General features: G+C 39.8%; 1 protein-coding gene across 8 annotated transcripts in view; it reads right to left on the bottom strand.

Annotated features, from left to right (window-relative positions):
- Positions 1-6: 6 nt before the first annotated feature.
- ANKIB1 (ankyrin repeat and IBR domain containing 1) overlaps positions 7-22,384 on the bottom strand; it is a 207,046-nt gene continuing 184,668 nt past the window's right edge. For 7 of the 8 annotated variants that reach the window (XM_085878528.1, XM_085878527.1, XM_085878526.1 and 4 more), the window contains 2 exons: positions 13,607-13,712; positions 7-223 (listed from right to left, as the gene is read on the bottom strand). In XM_085878528.1, coding sequence (XP_085734654.1) covers positions 30-223; positions 13,607-13,712 — 300 coding nt within the window. In that variant the 3' untranslated portion in view covers positions 7-29. Of the gene's footprint in view, positions 224-13,606; positions 13,713-22,384 lie in introns of those variants that run through there. The other variant, XR_015057498.1, reaches the window with a different exon arrangement.

The following is a 22,384-nucleotide window of genomic DNA, read 5'->3' on the forward strand; positions in this document are numbered from 1 at the left end:
CCATTCATTATCCTGCATTGTTTGAGTGGTTAACATAATGTTAACAACCAAACAGATTTCGATTCACTGCAGCAGATCTGTCTGGATGTAAGTAAGCATACCCGAGGGCGTCGGCGGAATGGAAGGTCCTGCACAGTATAATCTGTAAGCATCAACCTTTGAGGAACGTTCAAAGTGTCGTGGCTCTCCATCCTTCTCCTCCTCATTATTGCTTGCAAAGGATCTTTAAAATCAAAAAATAAAAACAGGAAACAAAAACAATTATGGCTTGCAAATGAAGGAATGACCAATGGTATACTTTGCAGAAATTATGTTAGAAATCAATTGAGTCTTTCGTGTTGAATGTCAGTCACCAGGATATACATTACAGCCATCTTCTATTTCAATCTTTAAACCACTCTTACAGCTCCCAAAGAAGTTTATTGAGTAAAACACATCAGCATATGTTCAATATTTACTATGAAAATCTGCATGAAAGGGTTAAACATTTTGAGTTTGAAGTAAATTTTTGGAAACCGGTGAAAATAGAGGCAATTGAAGGTGATGCCAGGTGAGAGCAGCAATTGCAAGTCTGAAAAAAAAAAAGACTTCAACACATGTAGGTATTTAATTACTTGTTTAATCTCACTCTTCCAACCTCTATGTATAATAAACGCTTCATTTCCTCCACCAACAAAGGTGAGGTGGTTATGTTTTCACCCCTTTCTGTCTGTGTTACTTGGAAAATTGACGATTTTTCAAGTGGAAAGGAAAGGCAAAGTATTTCAACGGTTTGAAAACCAGATCAAACAGACAGAGTCCCATTCTTACTATGCTGTTAAACCACGAATGATTTTCACTACCTGCCGGTTGCTTCCGTCAGTCCAAAAATATGTTGTGCCTGCCTCTCATACAAGTAAAATTATTCATGAATTTCAGTGCCAGTGTGATGCTCGGTATGTGGGCCGCACATCTTTGAGATTGAAGGATCGCATTGAACAACACGTCCCTTTGGGGTTCGGACAGGGTCAGTCAACCAAACAGAGATAACCAACTCAGGCTTGTAAGAATGTACACAGCACGACAACTCTTCCTTGTACCTCTGCAAGTGGTTCCCATTTACTGAATAATCCTCAGTGTGCAGAGCAATATCGTATCGGCAAGTTTAAAATCCTGAGTAGTGGACGCAGTTTAGTTCACCTTTGTGCAATGGAGGCCACATTCATCAGGTCAACCAATCCCATTCTTTGTAGAAAGAAAAAATTTGTCTAAACTTTATATCTATTCTGACCATGATGGCTTGACTGTGTGACAACTCCACCACAATCAACATCGAGTCATCATGAAAACCATCCCTCCCCTCCCAATGCTCAGCTAATTAGCATTATGTTTCTGCCGGAATCATTATTTATGATGGTTCATTTCTGCCTACTCATTATTCATGATGCTCTTTGGTTCCACCAATCGGGTAATCCCATCATTTCTTTCTCTCAACCAATCAATGTTGAGGACATTACGTTGTAACTTTATAAATGAGAGTTTGGAGCTTCTTTTTCATCTACTTGCAGCTTAATCCTGAGGAGTGCAAGTCGGAAAGCTTTGATAATGCCTATTTTATTGAAATGCATGTTTAGATTTTTCAAGTATATTTGTCAGTCAATTTTGTTATTCTGTCTGTTTGTCTGTTTGTTTGTTATTCGCCTCCAGGTCACAATGTTAAACCGATCTTAACAAAACTTCATCACATGGTAAAGTTTCTAAAATCCTTAATCTACATCCTATTCACTTGAAATTTGAAGAGAATTTATATTTAAGGTCATTGAATTCAACCAGCCAAATATTTTTGAGGTCAAAGACCAAGAGGTCAAAATAGGCCAAAGGTGAACAACGAAGGTGGTATTTCTAAAATCCTCAATTTTCATCCGAGTGATTTGAAATTTGAAGAGGATTTATATTGCAGGTCACTGGATTAAACGAGCCAATTATTATTGAGGTCAACAACTTAGGTGGGATTTCTAAAATCCTCAATTTACATCCTATTCACTTGAAATTTTAAGAGGATATATATTTCAGGTCACTGAATTCAACGAGCCAATTATTTCTGAGGTCAGGCCAGGTCAGGTATGGGAGCATGCGCTGGAGCAGCACGTCGCTGCATCCACTTTCTACCAGTACTCCAGGGGCCTCTATCTGGCCATCCCCCCAGGTAGATGCCTGGCCCATTCTCATCTCCTTGAGATGCTGATCAACCTGCTTCAACCATGAGGCACGTGGTCGGCCCATTGGACTCCTCCACTCACGAGGCTCCCTCACTGAGAGAATCTGCTGAGCCGGATCAGCATCAGGAAAACAAGCCACATGACCTTACAACCGCAGCTGACACTCACGGACTATGCAGGTAATAAATCTCATTTGAGTCTCTCTCAGCAACCACTCGTTGGACACAAAGTCCGACCAGCGATAGCCAAGGATTCTCTGAAGAGACCTCGTACCAAAGGAATTACATCGCCATCTCAGATCCCTGCTCAGAGTCCAAGTCTTACATCCGTAGAGCAAAACTGGAAGCACCAAGAATGTACACAATGTGACAACTATTACATGTGCCTCTGCAATTGGTATTCAACCAGCCAATTAATTTTTGAGGTCAACATAGACCAAAAGGTCAACCTCGGCCAAAGGTCAACAGCTTAGGTGAGATTTCTTTAAATCCTCAATTTTTATCCGATTCACTTGAAATTTGAAGAGGATTTATATTGCAGTGTACTGAATTCAACGAGCCAATTATTATTGAGGTCAACATTGGCCAAAGGTCAACAGCTTTGGTGGGATTTCTAAAATCCTCAATTTACATCCGATTCACTTGAAATTTGAAGAGGATTTATATTGCAGTGCACTGAATTCAACGAGCCAATTATTAAAATAGGTAATAGTTGAATCTGTTAATGAAATACTAATAAGTTATATTAAAAAGTACTGATAATAAATGCTTTCTCTGGAGTATCTTAGCACATCTTTATCCACAGGAAAGGGACTGTGAAAGAGTTTCAAAGTATAAGAAATATGAGAATAAATTAATCAAGGCATCATTTTGGAGTCCATATTGGCCAAAAGGTCAACATAGGCCAAATTTTTATTGGTGCTTTCACAATCATCCATACAACTACTTTCATAACTACCATTTGAAAACAAACTTTCGGTATCATAACTGTCTTCTGTTCCAACAGACATGCTGTCATCACTCTCATAATCTTCAAAATCGTCACTTGAATAATGACTCCTATTTAATCAGTAGAAAAAAACATAACCGTCAATATCTATATACTGTTTTTTCATTAACAGATTCAACTATAACATTTTTTTATATTGAAGGTAATTTTTAAATGGTCCTTAACTACAACTGAAAGAAATGTCATTTCACCTGATATATTAACATCCTTTATTTCATCAAGATTTACATCTTTAGGGTTGTTGAAAAAAAATACAAATTTCTCCTTGCATATTGCTGATGGTCTTATCTTTTCTTTCTAAAGCTTCATCCATAAGGTTTTTCTTTTTTGATACTTTTTATTGTTTCATTGCATTTTTTCGTTTTGAATATATTGCCAGAAAGAGAGGAGAAACTTTTGTTGGAGCTACTTTTTAAATGATGTTCTTCCAGGTATACTGAAAGCCCTTCCACTGAAGGAAATTGAAGAACTCATATTATTAACCATAATTGTTTTTCCCCAATAATTGTTATATTTATCTTTGTTTTTCAATATAAATAAGGTGAATACAATGTACTGCAACATTTGTAATCAGGAATATAAATGTTATAAAAAAAACACCTTCTAACCAACCACCCATTCAATCTTTTCAGACAAATATCTCCATTTGAACGAGGAATAAAAAAAACTGTGATGTCTGTTCTAAGGATGTCTAAAAAGAGAGTTATAAAAAACACCTTCAATCACAAAAACACGTAAACAACATTGAGAGAAACTTGAAGAGAAATAAGAAGAAAATTGGATTAGAGGGAGATGTCATTGAGAAAAACTATTTGAAATAACAACTCTTCAAAGATGTTTTAAAGAGTGGATAGAGGTAAAACTTATAAGATTTAATATTAGTGTAAGATCCATTTGGTAAGCGATTCATATCTCAAAGTTTTCAATTATCAAGGTTGTTCATAGAATGTTGAAAAAGCATAAATCATTCAAAATATATATTGGAGCCTCCTTTACCTTCTCAAAAGATAATGTAATTGAAAAAAATATATGAGAACGAATCCACCATCTTATTACATCAAATGATAGCTTCCTTAAATCTCCTCTATGAAGAGCTTATTAGATTTGAATTAGAAGAACAACAAGAAGGAAATGGGTTCAACATTGGGAATGTTTCAAATATCGATCTTAATATTCTTAAATCCACTCTGCTAAAGGCTTCTTCTTATCTTGATTTACCTAAGGATATAAAGAATAAAAAGGTAATAAGTAATATTAAAAAGTACTGATAATAAATGCTTTCTCTGGAGTATCTTAGCACATCTTTATCCACAGGAAAGGGACTGTGAAAGAGTTTCAAAGTATAAGAACTATGAGAATAAATTAATCAAGGCATCGAGGCACCTCGAGAGGAGAGCCCATGAACTTAAAATATATAACAAAGTTTGAGAATATGAATAACCTATGAATAAATGTTTATGGTTTAACTGATAAAAAACAAAGTCCAAATTCTAAGAGTTAGGAATACTGTATCCAATGATAAATAATTGGTCAAATGACCAGCATGTAGATTTATTTCACGAATAAAGAAACCGCTCATTATGCTCATATCAAAAACTTTGAGATTGGTAAGTCATCAAGTTTATAAAACAAAACATAAATCTTATCCTTGAAAGAGTTGTCTAAATATCTTTCGATCACAACAAAGACTTGATAAACATTTAAAGTATTGTTCTAATCATTTAGCAGCAGTCGTTGAGATGCCAGGACTAGGAGAGAAAGTTGTATTTAATGAAAGAAATAAATGTATAAAACCCCCATTTGTAATATACGAGAAGCACCCGCTCCCTACGGGAGCCGTCAAGGAGGTCATGTTATGCCTATTTTACTCCAAGAGGTCCCAGGATTACACACCCAAAAAATGGTTGCGAACGGTTCAGCCGTTTTTGCGGTACCTGGGAACAGACAGACGGGCGGATTGTGAATTATAGTAAGATGCTGATTTTGAGAACATCTTGGAAAAGACTGATGATTAAAAAAAAAAAAAATCAAAAGCATATCCCTTGCTGGTTTTGTTATTACATTAAATCATCTGCAGGAAGTAAATATGATAAGTTGGAGTTGCATAGAGGACCTGATGCTGCTGATAAATTTGTTAAAAGGATTGAGTATGATTGTATTAAGCTAACTAAAATGTCAAGAACAAATAAACCCCTTAACTTATCTCCAAATGAAGAGAAAGTATTTGAAGAAGCAAGGATTTGTCATTTCTGCTCAGAGGCTTTGGTAAAAACTGGTAAAAGGGTTTGAGATCATTGCCATATAACGGGGAAATATAGAGGAGGAGCTCATAATAATTGTAATCTTAATTATAGAATCCCTGCATTCATACCTGTATTTCTCATAATAATTGTCATTATGATACACATCTCTTTATAAAAGAACTAAGTAAGACTCCTAGAAAGATAATAGCAATTCCTAATACAGATCAAAATTACATCTTATTTACAAAACAGATTTATACTCGTGAAATGGGTGTAAATAAAAACATTAGATTTCTCGACTCATACTTTATGACAAGCCCTCTAAGTTCTTTGGTTTCAAACATCTCCTCTTTTCCTAAACTTTCTAGTCAATTTAAGACTGAAGTTAACTTTGGTAAAGACATTTCTCTTCTTACTAAAAAGGGCATTTACCATATGGTTATATGGATTCCTTTGAAAGATTTAAAGAAACGAGACTTCCTCCTCAAAAGCGTTTTCATTACAAGTTAGGAAGATGTCATATTACGGGTGAAGAATATGAAAGAGCAAAACAAGTTTGGAAAGAGTTTTAGATTAAGAATATGGGCGAATATCATGAGCTTTATTTAATCACTGATGTTTTATTACTCGCTGATGTGTTTGAAAAATTTTGAGAAGTTTGTTATAATAAAGATTCCTATGGACTTGATCCTGTTCATTATGATACATCTGGACTAGCCTGGAGCGCTATGTTAAAAATGACTAAATAACCCCTTGATCTTCTCAGTGTGTAGATATGCTCTTGATAATTGAGAAGGCTAAAAGAGGAGGAATTTCACAAGTTTGTTCAAAGAGATATGTTAAGGCAAATAATAAATATCTTCCAGACCTCTCACCTGATAAGCCCACATCTTACTTCATGTACTTTGATGCGAATAACTTGTATGGCTGGGCAATGTCTGAATCTCAACCCGATGGTAATTTTAAATGGGTGAAAGAATACGAGTTCATATCTATCTTAGATGATATAATCTCCACAAGTCAAGAAGATTTAGATTAACGGGATTATGGGTATTATTTTGAAGTAGATTTAAACTATCTGAGAAAACTTCATAACAAACATAAAGACCTTCCTTATGGAGCTGAAAAAGAGATCCCCAATCAAAAGCTATTCGGTGGTTATCAACAACATTTCTTTCGTTCTTCAAATGAGTTTAAATATATTCCGACAACTAAATTACTCACAACATTGTTTGATAAAGAGAAGTATGTTTTACATCAAAGAAATCTAAAGCAATTTATAGAAGTAGGACTACAAGTTAAAAAGGTACATAGGGCACTAAAGTTTAGTCAGTCATTGGTTAGGTAAATATATTGATTATAATAAGAGGATGAGAACAAAGGCTAATAATGATTTTGAGAAGGACTTTTACAAGTTGATGAATAATTCTGTATTTGGTAAAACAATGAAAAATATAAGGAATAGACAAAATGTAAGACTTGCTATGACTTTGGAGCAGGTGGAAAAGTTGAAAAATAAACCAAACTTTAAAAGAGTAGAAATATTTCCAGATAATTTTTGTGCTGATCAGTTGAATAAAGAGAGTATAAAGATGGATAAACCAATTTATGTGAGAACATCTGTTTTAGATCTTTCAAAGTATTTAATGTATTACTTTTATAATAATCTAAAGAAAAGATATGGTGAGAATATTGCATTGCTATATATGGATACGGATAGCTTCAAACGAGAGATAACTAGAGATGATGGTTTTAAGGATATGAAGGAAGATGAAGATATTTATGATACAAGTAATTATGATCCTAATAACCCGGTCTTTTCAAATAAGAATAAAAAGGTTATTGGCAAATTTAAAGATTAATTCGGTGAAAGGATACGAAGTGAATTTGTTGGTGTTGGATCAAAGGTATATGCTTATAAATACTTAACGAGAGGATTAAATGAATTCAAATGTGAAAAGAAACTTAAAGGTCTAAAGAAGAGTGTATTAAAAGAGGCCATGAACTTTCAGCAGTCTCTTCCATATACATTCAAGGTAAAGGATGTTGACTGAGAGATGAATCTTATTCGAAATTATAAACACAAAATATTCTCAGAGACTGCAAGTAAGAAAGCTCGAACAGCATTTGATGATAAAAGATATAGAATGAGTGATGGAATAAATACATTACCTTGTGGGTTTAAAGTGTAAGTATTAATAAAAAATGAGGGTGGGGGTTTTAACGGGCCACCGCTGCATTATTTTTAATTGATGAATAAATTAAGTTATTCCAGAAAATAAAACATAAATATGAGGTCAGCAGAATGAGTGCCAGCATGCTGGTATACTGTGTTGGAGTGGTGACCTGTCCAGGATTGTGCTCAAGAGCCAAGGAGACTGCTTTGGCAGCACCAATGCTCTGCACAGAGTATGGTCCCAATGGATGGATGGAGGTTATATGTTTGTATACACCACCAGTCAAAAGTTTTAGAACACCCCCATTTTTCCAGTTTTTACTGAAATTTAAGCAGTTCAAGTCCAGTGAATAACCTGAAATGGTACAAAGCAAAGCGGTAAACTGCCAGAGGTTAAAAAAAAGCTTAGGTCACCAAAAACTGAAAAATAATGTGAATTTCAGAGTTGTTAAAAAAGGCCCTTTTCAAGGAACAAGTAATGGGTTAGCAACTGCAGCTGTTCTGCAGCAATGGAAGTAAATTAAGCTGTGAAAGTTGATGCAAACAATTCCTACAGGTGTCCCAACTTTTGTTGATTAGTTACAAACCCTCTGCCTGTATAAAAGCAGTGTTGGAACAGACTGTGTTGCTACACCCTCAAGCTTTATTTGGACAATATTGCACTGCAGGAAGTAGTATATTGCTATCATAATGGCAAGAAAAAGACAATTAACAAAGGAAGACAGACAGACCATTATCTTCCATACTACTAAATGAACAAACTGCCATGTTTTCCGAGACACGTGGCGGAGGGATGAGTCTGAGCTTTGGCACACATGTCCAGTGTTGCTTCGGATTCCAAATGTCCCCTTTTGGAACGGATACATTTTCGGAGTTCTGTGACAAAGGGGTCCAAAATTGCTGTGATGGGTCCCCAATATGAAACAGCCGATAACCCCCCACCATACGAACACCGGACGAATAGCTTGGTGAGATGGAGTGCGTGCAACCGCTCAGCCAATAGCGTGCCGACATTTCCAACCGCGTTCATAAAGCGAGGCCCTGTTTATTTCCTTCCATTCCTTCCAGACTGTAGTGAGCATTCTGTCAGCTGCAAGATGCCAGAACGTAAAAATGCAGACATGCGTGCAACAGCAGTATGAAATAGGAAGCGCAGCTATCAAAAGAATATCTCACCACACACTCTCGGTGAATTGCAAGACTACAATGAGAGACCATTTCCTCGCATACACAGCATTGGCAAGATGGACACTATGTGCTCTTCCTGTGGTGCGTACATGTGGAAAGCTGAAGTGCATTCTGGTTGCCTCGGGGTGAACGCTAAATTTTCCACCTGCTGCATACAAGGAAAAATTGTTCTTCCCAACATCAGTGAACCACCTCCCCTCTTGCAACACCTTTTCACTGACTGCACACCTGAAGCAAGGGATTTTCGATCCAACATTCGAGCATACAACTCGAGTTTAGCGTTCGCGTCATTGGATGTACAGGAAGATGTGTTACCTACAACGGGCCCATATACATTCAGAATCCAAGGGAGTGTTTATCATAGAATCGAACATTTTTTTCCCCGAGAACGGTAAACCGCCGAAGTTTTCGCAAATCTATATCTAAAACACTGCCAATGAAATCGCTCATCGAACAGCATGGAACAGCGACCTGCACCATGATTTGCTTCAAAAGCTACAGGCAGTACTGCATGACTGTAATCCGTTCGTAAATGCTTTTAAGCAAGCCGCCAAATTACTGGAACGAGAAGAAAATGATTCCATGAAGTTCGTTTTGAGAGTGGACCCAACGACAGATTTATGGCACTATAATCTACCGACGGCAGCAGAAGTAGAGATTATCTTACCGGGAAGTGCTGATGTTCCATCGCACTGTGACATCATTTTGTACAAGCGGTCAAGCCTGGATGTGGAAAAATCGTGACATTATCCACATCAATGAGACCCACCCAGATTATGACCCTCTTCACTACGTGTTGCTACCAACACATGGAGATGTGGGCTAGACATTTACCATCAAGAAATGAGATGGCAAATGCATCAGTACGATGGAGTTTTACGCTTTCCATTTGATGGTGAGAAGTAAGTTTTATGTAATACTACATCGTGGTAGATTACGATAACGATATACTGTCTATCAATACGCAAAGGATGAACAAGGACGCCTGAACTACGTCTACCACAATCGATGGCAATTGTGGGCAGAGCTGTATCAAGGACGATCAGATGCAGTCGCCACTGGGGATACTGACGGTGCCTCAATCGGTCGCCGAGTTGTCCTTCCATAGTCATTTCCCGGAAGCCCACAAAATATGCATCAACTGTATCAGGATTCGATTGCTATCGTTCGGCGATACTCGAAACTTGACCTCTTCTTAACAATTTACGGTCAACCCCAAATGGGATTCAAAATACTGCCACAACTGAGTCAACCCAACGACTGCTTCTACTACACGGATAACATCGTTTACAGTGGACTGGGTTAACATTAGTAAGTATGCTCGGCTTTTTTTTGATAACAGGTACTCATTTCGCATTATACCACAGCGTCACATCCGTGTTATGCCGCGCTTTGCGTGGGTTATCTTCTAGTAACCCTTAAAAGTGTAGGTCTTTCCTTTAGAGAAATTGTGTATGTAAGCCATGGTGACAAAGATTCTATCATGAACTATGGAAAGCAGAATGTGTCATCCCCTTCTGAAAAAGATGAACTGGGGAGAGTAATTTATGAAGATCAAAAAATAACAATAGTAGGCGGAATGGATCCAAAACCTCGAGTAAAAGAAGCAACACCTCGAGGAAATGCCCCCAGTAATAATTGATCCAAACTTCTGGATAAAGTAATTTTCACTACACTCGCGTTCACTATGCTCGAGCATTCAATGAACTTATCAAAGGAGATCAGGAAATGGATGAATGGATCACAGAAGATAACACCTTCCTCATCTCAAAATCTGAAGAAACCCAACTACCTCACAAATACTGGCCAATAACCTGACTACCAACAACATATAAACTTTTAACAGGAATCATCCCAGAAACTAACCTGGTGTTGGCTTAGCGGTTAGGGTGGTGGCTTGGGATCCTAGGGTCCTGACTTCAAGCCCTGTTGTCCACTGAATTAACACCAGGGGGTTGACTCAGCCTGTCATCCTTCCGACGGCGGCGAAATGAGTACCAGTGTCACAGCCAAAAGGATGCACATGAAGGGAAGGGGTATAGACGGATGGATTAAATCTGGTATTGGTGTGGCGCAGGCATAATGGGCCGAATGGCCTCCTCTTGTGCCTTAATTCCTTGTAAATCCTTGTAAAACAATGTGCCATCACCAAACACAATGGGGCCAAGAGGCAGAACAGAAGGGATGCAAGAGGATACGGTGGAACAGTGGACCACTTCCTACGAAACAAGGCCATATTGAAAAACTGCAATACTAGAACCAAATTGTCCACAGCCTGGATAGACTATTAAAAACATTTTTTTTTATCGTGTGCCACATTCATGGATAATAAGGTGCATGCAAATGGACAAGATAAATCCCCGAAAAATCAATCTGAGAAAGCCATGGATCTATGGAATACCACACAAATCCTGCAGCACTCGGAAGGAAAGCTCAAAATACCAGGAGTGAAGATATGACGCCGGATCATCCAAGGAGGCAGTCTTCCCCCCCCCAGTCATATTTTCCCTGGCTCTGGATCAACTAAGCAACCTCATTAATGAGGAAGGACACGGATCGACCCTAACAACCAATAAAAGAACGTCCAAAGAAACAAGAAAGGTGACACATCTACTGTGCATGGATGTTTTAAAACTCTTTGCATCAAATGACGAAAAACTGATAGAACAACTAAAATTAGTGAAACGGTATATTAGTTTGGCCTAGATTAGTGTGCCAAGTGCACATTCATACAAGGTGGACCAACAAAAATGGACACCACAAAAATGGACCTCGATACAACAATACAAGAGCTGGACAACGAAGCATCTTACAAATACCTTGGAGTAGAGGAGGGCCACCAAAGTTGTCATAAAAAAAAAAATGTGCAAAACAATCATCAAAACACCTGCAAAGAACAAGGCTGATCCAGAAAACATACCTCTCCCCAATAAACAAAATCAAAGATACAAACCAACTAGCAGTACCAGTGTTCCAATGCAGCTGTGGAATAGTAAACTGGCAACAAGTGTAAATCAGAAACCAAGATAGCCAAACAAGAAAACTCCTCACTATCCACAAAATGTTATACAAAAATCAATGCATCCCAAAAATGTACCTTCTGAGGAAAGGTGGTGGTGGCGGCCTAATGGAACTCAATCAAGTGCACAGAGCGACGACTGTAGGATTATCAGAGTAGGTGAAAAGTTCAACAAACTACCGAATCCAATTTGTACACAAGCCAGAAAAGATATCTCGCACTCACCTTGCAAAAAAAAAAAAACACTTCCAAAAACAGGTGCGAATCGAAGATGTCACGCACCAAACGAAAAACAGCAACAAATACAGCCTCAATGATTGCAAAAAATACAAGAAAAAAATCAGAACAGATATATCACAACAAATTGGAGAAAGACAAAAGAGCAGGGAAATGTAAAAAAAAAAACAAACGAATTGGACAGATTGGGGAAAGACAAAGGAGGATCACTGTAATGGCTAATAAGAGGTCAGCTCAATTGGGATGGAAAATGAATCATTATAAAGATCATGCCCAAGATTAAGGACACGACATGAATAGCTTTTTAAAAAATGGCAGAACTGAGCCAATTGGACAAGTGTAGGTTCTGCAAGGTAGAAACAGAAGGCATAAGTCACCTCCTAACAGAATGCAAAAAACTCATGTCAGAATAGCTGTACTCACAAAGGCACAACAAGGAATGTATGGGAATCCACCAACACATCTGCAAAAATTTCAATATCCCAGTTCCACAAAACTCATGGAAACATTAACCAAAAGTAATCATTGAAAACAAGGAAATAATGCTCACATACGACCTGATGATCCCATCCAGCGTTAACATGGAAAACAAAGCACTGCGACCGGACATTGTACTCAGATATAAAGAAGAAAAGGCATTGTAAATTGAGGTTTCACAGTACCCAGTGATTTTGGTCCAAATAACACAGAAATCAAGAAAATGACCAAATATCAAGACCTCATGAATGAAATGAAAAGATCCTGGAAGCTGAAGGCCACCAAAATTGTACCAGTGATAATTGGAGCAACAGGAATGATAAAGAAAGAAGGATCTCACAAAGATCCAACAAACAATTCCAGGGAACATAATCACAAACTACAATTGGAGGCTGTCCGGGGCTCAGTGACGATTCTGAAAAGAGCCCTCGGGCCAAAACTCTGAGAGCAACAACTTCACAACTTCGACCATGAATCACGATTCTTCACCAAAATGAAGGTGGATACTTCGAGACCTGGGAAGGCTCCGTTCCACCTTCTGAAACCAGAATCATGGAGATAACAATCAACAACACACACACACACACACACACACACACACACACACACACACACACACACACACACACACACACACACACACACACACACACACACCTAACTTTGTTAGGTCACATAAATGCCTTCAAAAATCTTTTTCTCTAGACCCACCAGTCAGAATGCTCCTAAATGTGGGTTACAACATTATGACAGGGTCCTGATGTTAAATTGCAGAGGTTATGCCAATCACCTGACCAGAAGTGTGTCAAAATGGTGGTCACACAAATTCCTTCAAAAATCTTCCTTGCCAGGCCCACCAGTCAGAATGCTACCAAATTTGGGTTCCAACATTAGACCAGGGCCCAGATAAGCTGCAGGTCCAGTGGTGGTATTTTTTGGAATTCCAACCAACTGTTCCAAAACTGAGACATGATAGTCCAGAAAAGTCCCAGCAATTGCCTGAGTGGCAGGTGTACATTAGATCGTCAAACAAATGGAAGCCAAATTATCAGAACACAACCTGTCATTCCGCTTTCATGAGAGGTGGCAGCAAGAGAACGACCATGTGCACCGAGTAGTTCGCGACGTCTCTGCCGCCATCTCTGATCCAAAACCTCTTCATACTCCTGGAAACACAGGAAGAAGTAATGCCAGTTACCTTTAAAGGTTGAATTATCTTGTAAATCAAACTCTGTGGTGAAACAGTGAGCATCCGCTCTGACTCTGGGAGATCGATGGTTCAAATCCCAGCCGAGTCAATACCAAACTTTAAAAATGGTATGTGCTGCTTCCTTGCTTGATGATCAGCATATAAAAGGATTGAGCACAGACAAACAATGCTGGGAAGGCAATGGCAAACCACCGAGTATAACCCTTGCCAAGAACCTGGTGTTAGCTCATTGGTTAGGGTGGTGGCTTAGGATCCTAGGGTCCTGAGTTCAAGCCCCGTTGGCTCCTGAATTAATACCAGGGGGTTGACTCAGCCTATCATCCTTCTTAGGTCAGCGAAATAAGTTCCAGTGTAGCAGCCAAAAAAGTTGCACATGAAGGGAAGGGATATCAACGGATTGATTAAATCTGGTATTGGTGTGGCGCAGGCATGATGGGCCGAATGGCTTCCACCTGCACCTTAACTCCTTGTAAATCCTTGTAGAAACTGCTTTGGCTGCACCAACACTGTAAAGAGTGTTGAAATTAAATGAAGTTAAACAATAAAGCATCTCAAGATTCAAAGCCCGTCGGCATCTGCTTTGAACTTAAACTAAACTTGTGTTACATCTGTCATAAGTTTGGAGAAATTTCAGTCTGAAAAGAAGAACATAAAAGTTTGATTTCTCTCAACGCTTCGTTAGCATCGTTTATTTCAACCTCATGAAAATAAACTTTTATACGTTGAAATTTGATATGAATAATATACGAGAAAAAGGGAGAGAAAGAGTGAGTGAGAGAAGAGATACAGGAAGAGAGATCTTCAGAAAGTCAAAAGTGGACATGTTTTGCCCTCCCCTTGATGCTAAGGTCAGAATACGCTGCTGTCCAGCATGTGTGCAAAGTTTAGTGGAGACTGGCCCAACTGTTTGTTTTTTCTTCTATGATTTTCAGACATACGCACATTCATACGTGCATACAAACGTACACACATACATACACACATACATACATACATACATACATAATTGTCTTTTTTTTATATAATAAGATTTTGCTGCACCGACAGAGATCTGAGGTGGAACCCCCAGGCAACCCGCACTCCCACTCGGCTATCAGATGGTCTAACAACAAGAACAAAAAAATAATAAACTGGTCCTTATAAGGTTAAATAATAGATGCAATCAATTTGAAGAATCTGGAACATGAATATCCTCGAATGATTGAAAAATGGACGATTGTCAACAGTTTCCAATTCAGTACTCCTGAGATAGGCCAAGAGCTTTTTAAAAGAAAACCGATAACTGAACTCGCCTGTGTTTGCACACTTAAACCCCTGATGTATTCTGTTGCGTGGTTTGTATTGATGTAACCGCTCTGATGGTCTGGCGTTCTCTGCATTTATCAAAAAAGCCCGGAACACTTTTAATCGCTTTGCATGCCGAGAAATGATTAAACAGTTCACAGGGAGAGAAACTGTTATAGGTTCATAAATAAAAATTTTAAAAGTCTCGGTGAAATGTTTTTTTTCTAAGTCTCGGTGAGAAAACAAACAAACAAATAAATAAATAAATAAATAAATAAGTACATAAAATAATTTGTTTTAAAGCCTCGGTGTAATGGGCTTCCCATTCTCCTAGTAACCACAATTCCAGATCTCGCCTCCAGGGTGAAAAAGAAAACCCACAGTCTCATGTTTCAAATTACTATGGCCGGGTTAATAAGGGCAATTTATAGTTACTAACACTTTGCACTTTCACATTTTGACATAACTTTTGAATAATTTTCTCCATATTCTCATTATAAAGATTTGTTGTAGATTTGATGACAAAAGCTCAAATGGTTGTTAAAAAGTTATGGTCTGGTGATATTGATGGACGGACGGACGGACACATACAGACAGAGAAGGACGGACGGTTACAAAACCTTGTCTCACACTAATTTGTGGACAGGCCAATTCATTATCTCATTGCAATTCAGTAGTATTCTTTGGAAGAGCAAATAATTGGATGTGATTTGTTTTGTAAAGTGAATACTTCTTCCTCGTTCGTCTGTAGCACAAGGCTGCGGGGTAGCATCATTGGCTGAGGGCATGGCTGTGCTCCTGATGTAATGCTAGAAATGCTGAAAAAGGCAGGAATTTGCAATTCGGCCATGGTGCTGGCGATAGCTCGTCCAGCCTTTGCGCGAAGGACACAATGGGATGTTTAACATCCACCAACTAATGCTGGCAGACTTCTTTTTGTGGACCCGTTTAACGTCCATCCAAGGGATGGTGTACACCAGAGTGATTAATCATTCTGCCTGTGAAACACCAGGATGACAGTTTATAGCTGGGTCAGAATCTGAACCCAGGCGAGACAGATTAAAGGTGGGTGTGCATATCTTCAGGCGCAAAACACACCGTGGGATCTTTAACATTCACCAATTGATGTTTGTAGATGGAACACCCAGATTGACAAACATCACATCTGATGAACACACTTATTAATGCAACATCCTGCTTGTGAAACACCAGGGTTGTTATAGTTTATAATCAGGTTGTGAATTAAACCCAGACGAGATGGCTCAAATATAAGTATGCACCTCTGAACGATCTTGCTAATACTTTTATTTGTTACCCAACTGCAAGACATTCATGTCTGTTCGGAAACTACTCGGAAGCAGAATATAAAATTCAGAAATCAAAACGATAAAATACAAGTTAAAAGTGTTGAGAATGCTTTTCTGGCCTGCTAATTGTTCTCATCCGAATTTGTGGCACATGATGCTTCAAATCCAAGTTCAAATCCCGTGTGCTAATGTGTTTCTGACCCCCATGCCACGACTGTTAAAAACGAGTCGGGCGATGGGCTGTACAGTGCGGAAGCAGTCGTTTCGAGGATGGCCGGCTTAAAGCCAATGTAAAGGTGATCATTCGCCTGAGCAGAGGCGAGCGATCTTATTCCATGCGTGAGCTAACTCCACACCTGTTATGAGGATTTTAGCCTAATTTAGATACCCAAGGAAAAAGCCAATATCGATGAAACAAGTGAAGCATGGGATGCGGTTTTATGGAGCTGACTGTTTCATAAACTATGATTTATTCAAGAAAAAGGACAAGAGCACAGGACACAATTACAGACAGGTCCAGCACAAGAAGACAGACTGACAATAAAATAAACCAATGTCACCCGCAGGGTGACCCGTATCTTGCCAAAAGGTGACCACGTGTGACTTCTTTAAGGTCACACTGAGGTGAACAGAGCTGCTATCCACGAGGAGCGACTCCTTGAGGAATATCTGCTGACGAGAGATTCCGATGAGAATCGTTCTACAGAGTAACCATGAAAAATATGCGTTTGCCTCATAATGTCACCAAATGACGTCATAATGTCTCAAGCTTGACATATCTAGAAAGCACTCATCGAGGTGTTCAATTTGAGGTACGACACGATATGGTTCCTAAAACTTGGAAATTTGACCTTGGGGTCAAATATGTTTGACCTCAGGCGCTAACCATGAAGGTCAAGGCCAATCGCCACCAAAAATTAATCAGCTGAGCGCCAGATCATATACTACATTCCTATAAAGTTTGGAGACGATTAGATTAAAATTACTCAAAAAATAAGGGTTTCGTCGACTCCCCTGATTTGCGAAAAAGTGACCTTGATCTTTGACCTTGACCTTCAAAATTTTATGCGCTGAAAGGGACCTCTATAGGCCTCTGATATGCGAAGTTACAAAAATTTCCAATGATAACGGTGCTCTGCAGAGTGATTTATACGTGATTACAGACAAAAAAAAAAAAAAACAGATGAAGGTCAAGGCCAATCGCCACCAAAAATTAATCAGCTGAGCGCCAGACCATGAACTATATTCCCATGAAGTTTGAAGACGATCCGATCAAAATTACTCAAAAAATAAGGGTTTAGTCGACTCCCTTGATTTGCGAAAAAGTGACCTTGATCTTTGACCTTGACCTTCAAAACTTTGTGTGCTGAAAGGGACCTCTATAGGCCTCTGATATGTGCAGTTACACAAATTTCCAATGATAACTGTGCTCTGCAGAATTTTTTATATGTGATTACAGACAAACAAAAAAAAAAAACCATACAAGCTGACACATATCTTGCAAAAACTTCGTTTTGGCAAGATAAAAAAAAAACATACAAGCTAACTAAAGGCCCGGTCACACCTTGACGTTCTAGCCAACGTATGCCGATTTTTGAATTTTTTTTCTAAAACGCTGGCAAACGTTGAATACGTTATGGGTAAGTTTTGATAACATTGAGAGCACGCTGAAAAACACTGCCATACGTCGTTGTACGCTGGCTTTAAACGTTGTACTTTTTGGTTGTCCTCAAATTTTTTCATGCTTGAAATTTCACGACGTATGCCGGCGTATGACTCACACGTTCCGCTACGCTGGCCACAAGTTGTATGCACGGTCTGCGATCGTTGACAGACGTCAACACATGCTACTTGTAAGTTAATCATAAGCTGAGACACGCCGAGGTAATGTTTAGCGTACCCGAAACTTATTTCTAACCTATGATTAACGTGTTGTTGGCACGTTACGCGATCGTTGCCACACATCGACAGACGTTACTTTTAAGTTACTCATAGGCTGAAAGACGTCGGTATAATGGATCGTCCTTGCGTCAGCGTCCACAGCCACGGCCAGAACACTTATTTGCAGCATTCTTCAAACTTTTCTTGGGCATGACGAGGATGTTCACACTTCGATGTCTAACTTGGCTATGATTCCAATTGTCCATCGGCAGCGTCTATTTAAAATAGTCGAGTTTGAGTGTTTTTTGATGCTGGGGTTTTGAAATTTGAAGCGTTTCTTCTGAACGTGTTAAAACGAAGGCGAGTGACAGCAATTTAAATCGTTCATTGTAAACAATGAAAATAGCTGAGTGGTACCGTTTAAAAGTCGTTGAGTGTAAAAAAAATCCAATTGTTGAGGCAAGCGTCTACTTTCAATAGTGGAGATGCAGCCATTTAAATCGTTGAGTTTATCATTTAAATCGTTAAATCGTTAAACGCAAGGACGATCCATCATAACCCACACCCTCCCCCTCACACTCACCTACTACTGCCAACATGAACAAACTACTACTAATACTAATACTGATACTGATACTGTTACTGCTGACATGGACATCGACTCAAAAAGGACTCGAAAACACTGTTGGGTTCCCCTTTTATGAGCAGCATTTTTATATACCGATTCCCAAAACCGCTGGGAACACATCTTTATATGGCAGTTGTAAGCTAGAAACACGTTAATTTTTTTTTTTTGTCGACCGGAAGACGTCATTGGAATACGTCTACATACGTCGATGTGTGTTGGGACTACGTAAAGAATTGGTTCAAAGCACGTCAAACATAAGTTAGAAATAAGTTTCGCGTAAAAAAGACATTACCGCGACGTGTTTCGACTTATGAGTAGCTTATAAGTAGCCTTTGTGGACGTGTGTAAGCGTCCACATATCGTGTGTAAAACTTATCCTCATCGCATGCGGAACGTGTGTCATACGCCGAGTACGTCGTAAAATTTTGAACATGTTTAAAATTTCTTGACGTACTCTACTTACTACGATGTATGATAGCGTACTTTAGCGTTGTACTCACGTATACCAAACTTACTCATACCGTATTTGACGTGCCCCAACGTTTTAGACACATTTTTCTAAGGTCGGCATTCGCTGGCAGGATCGCCAAGGTGTGACCGCGATGTTGACACTTCCATTTCTACGGCAGTTATGATTCGAATCGTTGTGTGTCAGCCTTTTAATAGGCTACGTCACGACATCGTCGGCGATGCGTGCAACGCGCTATGCCTAAGTTAGACTATCGTTGGGCATCGGTTGTGTAGGCCGACAACAGGTTCAGCATTCGTTGGTATAAGTTATCTATAACACAACGAAACGTTCTGTGTCCGTTACTAATGCGTTATACATAAGACCAAGTCGCTAAGAATACGTCCGAATCTTTAAAAAAAAAACATCAAAAGTTCAACATAAGCCATCGTTTTACATACATTTTAATACGTTGCCATCGCTGGCTAAAACGTCAAGGTGTGACCGGGCCTTAACATATCTTGCAAAAACTTCGTTTTGGCAAGATAATGACAAGATAAAATAAATAAAGTTAACCTCATATTTGACAATTAAAATAAAGCCTTCAACAATGAGGCTCTAAGGCTTGGTTTTTCAAACCCGGGGGCGCGACCCCAAGTGGGGTCGCCGAGCAAATTTTGTGGGGTCGCGGGCGTCCGCTTGCAGCGAAAAAAATTGTCTATTTTTGATCGGTGTTTGCTTTTACGGGATGTAATATAGACGGTTCGTTCAAAGTATGGGAACCAGCGCAACATGACGCTTGGAATGGGATCCAGCCGATGCGCGGGCTCGCTGAAGGGCGGTTCATTTTGGCGCGAAATTAGTGGTTTGATCCACGGCCTCTCAGACTCGGACTCTGACTCTATCATTAACGTCCATTCACGTCTCCACGTACGACTCGAGACCTTATTTGTGATGGCAGCACCGGACACCAGCAAATCTCGAGAACGTTGTTACCAGGATAAATTTCTGGACCTTGGATTTTACTGCATGGTGGATAAAAGTGGGGCACAGAGGCGTCAGTGTGTGATTTGTTTCGAAGTGCTTTCTACGGAGTCTATGAAACAAAATAAGTTGCAGACGCATTTGACTACAAAACATGCACCTTATCAGGGTAAGGAGAGAGCGTTCTTTGAGAGGAAACTTCTTGCACTCAAGAATACGAGTCTTGACAGAGAGGGTACATGCCATCAGACCAATTCTCGGGCATTAGAGGCCTCATATCGAGTGTCGCTCCATGTTGCCAAGACTAAAAAGCCTCACTCCATTGCGGAAGAACTCGTGCTGCCATGTGCAAAGGACATGGTATCTCTGATGGTTGGGGAGGAAGCGGCGAAGAAACTGGCAGTTATACCCCTCTCTATCTCTGACAACACCATCCAACGCAGAATTGAAGATATGAGTCTGGACGTAACGGCTCAGGTCATACAGAAGATCAAGGAATCGCCGTGGCATGCCATACAGTTGGACGAGTCCACTGATATCGCATCGTACGCGCAACTCATCGTCTGGGTCCACTTCATCAAGGCTGATAACTTTGTCGATGAGCCTCTGCTCATCAAACCAGTGGAGGCCACCACCAAAGGCGAGGACATTTTTGGGAAAGTAGAGCAGTTTTATCGTGACCATGATCTGGACTTCGGAAAGTTGCTCGGTTCTACAACAGACGGCGCGGCAGCAATGTTAGGAGTGCGTTCTGAATTCAAGGCTAAGTTGCTTGAGGTGGCTCCTCAGACCTCCATGGTACACTGCATGATTCACCAAGAAGCGCTCGCCTCTCGTACTTTGCCAGAAACCTTGCAGAGCGTGCTCTCAGAAGTCGTAAAAATGGTGAATCACACCAATTCGAGCGCCATCAACACTAGGTTATTCAGGCTATTCTGCCAGGAGATGGACACCGACCATAAGAATTTACTATTCTACACTCAAGTCAGATGGTTATCTCGAGGAAACCTTCTTCTGCTCGTTTACGAGCTCAAAGATGAACTGAAGGAGTTCCTACGCACACAAGGGAAAACGGCATGGGTAGCGTTGCTTGAGTCGGACTCTTGGCTGTCAGAACTGTGCTGTCTTGTTGACATCTTTCAATGTCTCAATGTCCTCAACCGCTCCCTCCAAGGCAAAGACACCAACCTCGTGATTTTTCACGACAAAATGAGCGGATTTCTGGAGACTCTAAAATTACTGGCAGACAAAGCAGCTGTTAAGCACTTCAGCCTTTTCCCCCGTCTGGTGGAGCATCTAACGACCTGCCAGTACGATGATACTGAGCTCGACAGTCTTTCTGGGGAGATAGCACGTCACCTTCGGTCGCTCATTGAACAGTTCGAGCACTATTTCCCTGAGCTGGATGTGCAGTCCTTTTCTGTGGTTCGGGACCCTTTCACGGCTCCACTGGGCTCGATTGCTGATGAAGATGATACAGCACAGGAAGAGCTTGTACAGCTCCAGCAGGATTCAGGAGCGCAGGCTCTTGCGCGGACGAATTCGTTGTCGACATTCTGGTGCAAAATGCTGCCGTCGTACCCGACCCTGTCACGGCGCGCCATTAAGGTTCTCATGCCATATCCTTCATCATACTTTTGGGAGCAGTCGTTCTCCACCATGGTGGTGATTAAAACAAAGTACAGAAATCACCTAGAAATGGAGCATGATATGATCCTGGCATTGTCATCTACTTCTCCACGAATAGAGATTTTGGTTTCTGAAAAACAGGCTCATCCTTCTCACTGATATATCTAAATGTCATTCGGACTAAACTTCTGAAACATTCAACTGTAATATTTGGATACTGTCGGCTATTCTCTGTTTACTCGTCTATGAAAACATGACGATGGTGAATAAAGTAAACAGTAAATGTTCTTGTGTCAAATGAAATCTTATCTTATATATTATGAATTGGGTTTTGAATCTTTTGGGTCACGCAATGTAGAGAGGTTCTGAAATTGGGTCGCCACTAAAAAAAAGTTTGAAAACCGCTGCTCTAAGGTCATGGATACCTCCTAGAACATGTACTCCTCCACGATGAAACCAGGCAAGGA

This window comes from Eptatretus burgeri, chromosome 4, assembly GCF_056783735.1.
Source record: "Eptatretus burgeri isolate ZD-2024b chromosome 4, Ebu_testis_v1, whole genome shotgun sequence".
Classification (NCBI taxonomy): domain Eukaryota; kingdom Metazoa; phylum Chordata; class Myxini; order Myxiniformes; family Myxinidae; genus Eptatretus; species Eptatretus burgeri.